Genomic DNA, 7120 nt, shown 5'->3' with positions numbered 1-7120 from the left:
ATGAAAGCGAACGAATCCTCACTGGATTTTGTATCTTTGGCAGCATTGGATTTATCAACTATGCTCATTTATCCTGCCTTTATCTTTGGGTTATTTACCTTTCTCATCACTATCTTTTGTAATGTGCTTATCATTGCAGTTATTGCTTTTAGCAAAAACTTACAGAAACCAATGTTTGTCCTGATGGTCAACCTGCTCATTGGTGACATAATAGCATTAATAGCTTTTTTTCCACAGTTTCTCATCAGCATTGTGACGCAGAACCGCTTGATCACCTATAACGCATGCCTGACTCAAGCTTTTTTCGTTCACTTTTATGGTTGTACAAACATCTTTACACTGTCAGCTATGGCATACGACCGATTTATTGCTATATGTGCTCCACTGAGGTACAATGCCATCATGACTCCACAAAAAGTAATACATTTCATCTTTTGGATTTGGTTTATTGGCTTTGCCATGATGTTTTCCCTTTTTGTGATGTTGGCAGGTTTCAAGATTTGCAGGAACAATATTGTGGATTTATACTGTAATAATCCATCTATAATGAAACTAATCTGCAACAACACTACAGTCAACAACTACTATGGATTGTTTACATTAGTTGTGGGTCTGGGGGGTTCAAATATAGTAGTGATTTACACATATGCACAGATATTGTTCACATGTATCAAGACCAATCAGGTGGACGCCTGGCATAAAGCCATTCAAACTTGTGGAACACATTTAGTTACTTTTTTATTATTACAAACTTTCACAATGTTTTCACTTGTTGCTCATCGCATTCAGAACGCACCTGCTTCTCTCAGAAAGATTTTGGGAGTGTCTGTACTTATATTCCCTCCTATTTTAGACCCAATTATTTATGGATTGAAAGTTCAAGAACTGAGGCTGAACATTGTACGATTCCTGAAAAAAAGATTAGGTTCAACAAAGTGATCTGGTTTCTCTTTTGGCCTCATTCTTCGATATGCAAAACCATTTGTTTCTCTGTAATATGTGCATTATATACAGTATGTGTGTGTGTATAACTTATATTTCGTTTCAATTTCTGACAAGAATCATTGGCCACGCATGTATTACAGAAAATATTGCATGAATTTGTCTTATATCTTACGTTGTGTGAAATTTCATCATGAGTTACTCTAAGAATCTGAATTTTTTGTATGATAGTGCAAATGTAAAAGTGGATGATGTATCAGGTTTCCTATAGGGTATAGGCTATTATTATTATTATTATTATTATTATTATTATTATTATTATTATTATTATTATTATTATTATTATTTTATTTTTTTGTACCAGAATCAAAAATGAACAAAAGCAACAGTTGGATTCATTAATTTAATCCAAAATCAAAACTGGTAAGCGTTTAGTAAGGATGAGGTCATGCTCAATGCTGCTGTACAGGTTTTAAACAGGTAAAACCAGCTGTGTACTGACTAAATGGCAACATTCATCAGATGTTTTTTGTTTCTGAGGGTTTTGGCTTTAATTTGATTGAACACATTTTTTTTTTTTACATTATTATTTTCACTCACTATCACAGCAATAAATGATGAGTTGAAAAACGAGATACAGTGGCAATGTCTTTTTTACTGTTAAAGTGCTTGTTCAATCACACAGTCATCTCACCGCTGAGGCACATAAACTGTCTAAAGTAGGGGTGCACACACTTTTTTGGCTTGCGAGCTACAGCTCTTCACAATCTACTGTGTTGGGGGGTGTTATAATTGTAAATAATTGGATAAGAAAGATAAAGTAATATTAATAGAAGTGTCCCGATCCAATATTGATATTGGAAAACGGTTCAATATCAGCAAGAAAATGAATATCGGATTTTGTCAGACATCTAAAATCACCGATATTCACTCTCCGAATAAAAATTCCGCTCCAGTACTTCTATCTATAGGTGATTGTGGTTTACACTCCAACAAAGTAACCTACTGTTGCTGACTTTTGTTCTCTGTTTGAGTAACATCACTTGATCAAGCCTTATCCAACATTCCACACTTCAAAATAAGTATTAAAGTATGTGTGATTCGTGCTGATATTGTATCGGATCAATATTGGTATCGGCCGATATGCGAGGCTGCAATATCGGTATCATAACGGAAGTGAGAAAGTTGTTTCGGGACATCTCTAATATTTACACTATTACATATAGTATTATTATGTTAATATTACTATCACAATTAATAAATGATATTCAATATTTGTATAATATTAAAGCAAGGCTAATGTGTTTGTATAGCACATTTCATACACAAGGCAATTCAATGTGCTTTACAAGATTAAAAAGTGCATCAGAAATGATGCAACAGATGAAATAAAATACAGACATTAAATCAGCAGTGAAAACATTTAAAATTAGCAGAAAAAACATAAAAAATCTCCCTCTTAACCTATACGCAGAAAAAGAGCCTTTAACTTGCATTTAAAACTGTTAACTTGCATTTAAAAAATATTGAAACAGTAACACTTAATAACTGAGTTTGATTAAAATCTATTTAAATATTACAAATACGAAATTTTTTTTGAAAATGCAAAGCACCAAACACAGGTGCTCACATCATCAAAGACCCACAAAAAAAGCACATTTAGTAGTACACAGAGTGTTTCAGTATTTGTAGCTGACTTTGTTCTTTGAAACAGTGGTTACCATTTCAGGGGTCCCGACCCCCTGGAGGGTCGCGAACCACCAATTTGGGGTCACAAGAATGCTCCTCAGGAGGCGATAACAGATTTACGACACTCACATTTGCACATCACTTACCTGCACCACAGACACACACGGGTGTGTGAGGCAGTATTAGCTCACAAACACACTGTAATTAGCTTGAGACAATATTTTGAAAATAAAGCGTTGGTCAATAGGAATACGGACCAAAGACAAACCAGAAAGGCCAGTAGAGAGGGCAACAGAGGAGACTGGAGAAGTACCGCTGCAAACACACAACCTTGGTGGCTCGGCGGTCCCCCTCTCCTCACCGAGGGGACTCGAGGGCCGACCTGCTTCCTCCGGAGGGGTCCGGGTCCCACCCTCTCCCCCTGCAAACGGCTTCAGTCCCTGACACGGGGCTGCTGCGACCCCTCAGGCACTCGGCATGCCCTGTCAAGCAACAGATTTGCCGCGGGCCCTCGTGGAAGATGCGCCGGTATCCATGGGAATACGCGGGCCCCCCACTCTGAGCCCCATCTTGTGTTACCCTCAACTCGCTGGCAAAGAGACACCAGCCTGTGCCTGGTTTGTGGCTATTAACCTACCTTGACTAATTGTTCTGATAACCCGTAAATAACTTCATGAAAGTCATGTTGTTCTTCTGTTGTGCTGCTGTTTGAGGTATTAAGTGCATGAGTCCAGTGTGCAGTGCACATTTTTTAATGTTTTCAATCACCACCTGGGATAGTAGGGGTTGTCAATCTCTGTCATCGTTATTTCGGGGGTCGCAAGGGTGTAAATGAACAGATTCGTGTGCTAGCACCCTGTCAAAGGAGTGGTGGCCTAGTGGTTAAGGACGCTGGGCTTGTAATCGCAGGGTTGCCGGTTCAAGCCTCACCTGGGCCACTGTGGGATGTTGAGCAAGTCCCTTAACCCCGAACAGGTGTCGCAAAATGGCTGCCCACTGCTCCTCAGGGATGGGTTAAATGCAGAGGACAAATTCCATTAATGTACAAACATTACATGGCCAATTAAAGGCGAAAGCCCTAATCTTAAACTGAGGTCAAAAACTGAATTGTTAGGTTTCATTTCTTTTTTTGTTTTTTTTTGTTTTTTTCCGGTTTGCACATGTTGTCAACACTACAAGAAATGCAATCTTTTTAAGACAGCAATTTATTTTATTGCATAATTGTGACCATCACCAGCCCTCCCTATGGAAGAGTAATTTTAGGAGGATATAAAAAGAAAGGGCAGTGTTACACCTAGGCAAGGGGGGAGGGAACAGGAAGGAGAGACTCAAGCCCCCCAAACGCCCCCAAGATCCCAAACTGAGAGGCAGCCACCGCCCCCCAAATACACACCTGAGAACGCACCAAAGAGCAGAGGACCCAGCGCACCCTGCCAAAAATCCCAAACCCCAACCCCAAGGCCCCCCGCAAACATCCTCCCCGCTGTACCCAACCCCCCAAGGGGAGGGCCCAGAGAGCCCCCATCAGAGACTCCAGCAAATGACCAGAGCCACTCCGAACAAGCAGCTGGCGGGTCCAGGGCCAGCAGGGACCGGACCCCAAGCCAGAGCCGAGCCTCTCAAATCACTATTTATCAATGCCACCTGCACGATGGGCCTTAGTTATTGCTAAATACGCCCAACCCAAAGACCACCCCCCGGGACACCACCCGCACGGCGTCCATGGGGCCCAGCACACCTAGCCAGGAGACCTAGGTTTCATTTCTGGTAAACGTGATTGTACCATTCCCATTCATTTATGAGGTCTTGCAGCCCATGTGCATGATCGACAAGTAGATTGCGATTGATCGGTAGATTGTGATCGATCGGTAGATCAAGATCGACGTATTGTGCACCCCTGGTCTAAAGTATACTCAAGCTTGCATCATTAACAGAAATAGTACTTTGCAGGAGGTTGGAAGAGTTGCCTTCCTGGACCAGGAGAAGAAATTACATCTTGCCGGTGGCAAGACGTACTGCTTTACGACAGCCCAATACAAACTAATGCTAGATTATGACCAGCCGCGTGGCTGCACACGGTTGTCTACAAATTCACTTTTCTCAAACTTATATCAATGGAGGAGGCAGCAAAAAAAGAAAGAGAAGACCTTTGTCCGAGGAACAGAGCAACTCACACACACAGTCATCGTAGCAACAGGCACGCGCACACACAAACACACTCACAACCCAGTGCTCTATCAGGCAGCACACACACATATCCATCTATCTTCAGAGCTGCTTTGTCAGCACACAAACAAACACATCACACACATTTCCTCACTCCCTTCCGTATTACTCCCACATCATTCATTTATTTTACTTGTCCCTCTTCCTCATACTGTTCACAAGGTCAGATTCACCACCTGAACCGTACACACATATAGTCCACCGGACTATATGTGTGAAAGCACCCTTAGTGATAGTGTTGTGTTCGTAATTTTCAGTGATCGGTTGCTACCGTCTTGGGAGAGCAGCAGAGAGTTAGGTTACTAGGCTCCTCACCTTTGGAAACATCTCCAAGTCTAATGCAAGATGGCGCCGCGGATGGCTGCTGTGGTGTGTTGGTGCGCACTTTTTTGTCTTGTTTTTGTTGTAAAATCCGCAACTGGCTTCTCTTATTCAAGAGAAGAGCTCTTGAATGTCAGGGCAACAACCCCGAGAGATTTATTTCCCACTTTCATCGCTTCCTCTGTGGATTTACTGGACATTTTACTCAAAGGTGCGCTCACCTTTGCTCACGCAGTGAAGCGCCGGAGGAGAGGAAAAAGAGCTGGTGCGCTTGTGCGCCTCCGCCAGCGCGGCCGGCGCACACCGTTACCGGGGATATTCCTCTCTAACGTGCGCTCACTGTGTAACAAAGTGGACGAACTCCAGCTGCTGTTGGGTAGAAACAGAGACTTCTCCTCATCTTCTGTTCTGTGCTTCACGGAAACGTGGCTGTGTGGAGCGGTACCGGACTCTGCGCTGCAGCTGGCCGGCTTCCAACTTCACAGAGCGGACCGAGACGCGGAGCTCACCGGGAAGAAGAAAGGTGGAGGAATCTGCTTTTATGTGAACAGTAACTGGTGTAACGACGTGACAGTGATCCTCCAGCACTGCTCTCCTCACCTGGAATCCTTTATTATCAACAGCAAACCCTTCTATTCTCCCCGTGAGTTCGCTTCATTCATCCTGGTTGGCGTGTACATCCCACCATCAGCTGATGTGCGCGAGGCACAGCGCACACTCGCCGACCAGATCCTGTGCATGGAGCGGACCTACCCGGACTCTTTTATCATTGTGCTTGGTGACTTTAATAAAGGGGACCTCTCACACCAGCTCCCCAAATATAGACAATTAATTAAATGTCCGACCAGAGAGGAGAAGACACTGGATCACTGTTACACCACACTAAGCAGTGCTTATCACGCCGTTTCCCGTGCTGCACTGGGTCAATCGGACCATTTGATGGTCCATCTGATTCCTTCATACAGACAGAGGCTGAAGCTCTGTAAACCTGTGGTGAAGGAATCTAAACAATGGACCAGTGAAGCAGTGGAGAAACTCCAGGAGTGTTTGGACTGGACTGACTGGGATGTTTTCAGGTCTGCGAACAGTTCTCTGGATGAGTTTACAGACGCTGTGACGTCCTACATCAGCTTCTGTGAGGACAGCTGCATTCCATCAAAGACCAGGGTGAGTTATAACAATGACAAACCCTGGTTCACAGCTAAGCTCAGAGGGCTGAGGGCAGACAAAGAGGTCGCTTTCAGGAGTGGAGACAGAGCCAGGTACAGAGAGTCGAAGTACACGTTTGAAAAGGAGGTGAGAAAAGCCAAACGTTTGTACTCAGAGAAGCTACAATATCAGTTCTCTGCAAATGACTCGGCTTCTGTCTGGAGAGGGCTCAGGCAAATTACAAACTACAAGCCCAGAGCCCCTGCTGCTGCTAACGACCTTCTGCCTGGCCAACAGTCTGAATGAGTTCTATTGTAGATTTGACAGACAATGGGACAGACCTGACTCCAACCCTCCTCACACCTCTGACCAGCCTCACTCCAACACCTTCACCCCCCACATCAAAGCTACAGTTTCACCCCAGCTGCCTACAGAGGCTCTCTCCCCTATCTTCCCCCCCTCCTCCCCCCCTCCTACAGAGACACCTTTCTCCATCAAAGAGAGAGATGTGAATAGACTTTTCAGGAGACAAAACCCCCGTAAGGCTTGTGGACCGGACTATGTCTCTCCTTCCACCTTAAAGCACTGTGCTGATCAGCTGTCTCCAGTGTTCACAGACATTTTTAACACCTCACTGGAGACATGCACCGTACCAGCCTGTTTTAAGGCCTCCACCATCGTTCCTGTCCCTAAAAAGCTGAGGATCACAGGACTTAATGACTACAGACCCATCGCTCTGACATCTGTGGTCATGAAGTCCTTTGAACGCCTCATGCTCTCCCACATCAAGGAC

The 7120-nt window shown here is 44.0% G+C and overlaps 1 protein-coding gene across 1 annotated transcript; it reads left to right on the top strand.

Moving 5' to 3' along the window:
- Positions 1-939, top strand: LOC114474943 (putative gustatory receptor clone PTE03). The gene has a single exon (XM_028465565.1). It carries the CDS (start codon positions 1-3, stop codon positions 937-939), a length of 939 nt encoding a protein of 312 aa, XP_028321366.1.
- The last annotated feature ends 6181 nt before the right edge of the window (positions 940-7120 follow it).

Source organism: Gouania willdenowi, chromosome 13 (genome assembly GCF_900634775.1).
Source record: "Gouania willdenowi chromosome 13, fGouWil2.1, whole genome shotgun sequence".
Classification (NCBI taxonomy): domain Eukaryota; kingdom Metazoa; phylum Chordata; class Actinopteri; order Blenniiformes; family Gobiesocidae; genus Gouania; species Gouania willdenowi.
This window is presented reverse-complemented; position numbering and strand designations above follow the sequence as displayed.

Excerpts from the sequence above, each read along its gene's own strand:
- LOC114474943 (XM_028465565.1), top strand. The coding sequence starts at position 1 with ATGAAAGCGAACGAATCCTCACTGGATTTTGTATCTTTGGCAGCATTG.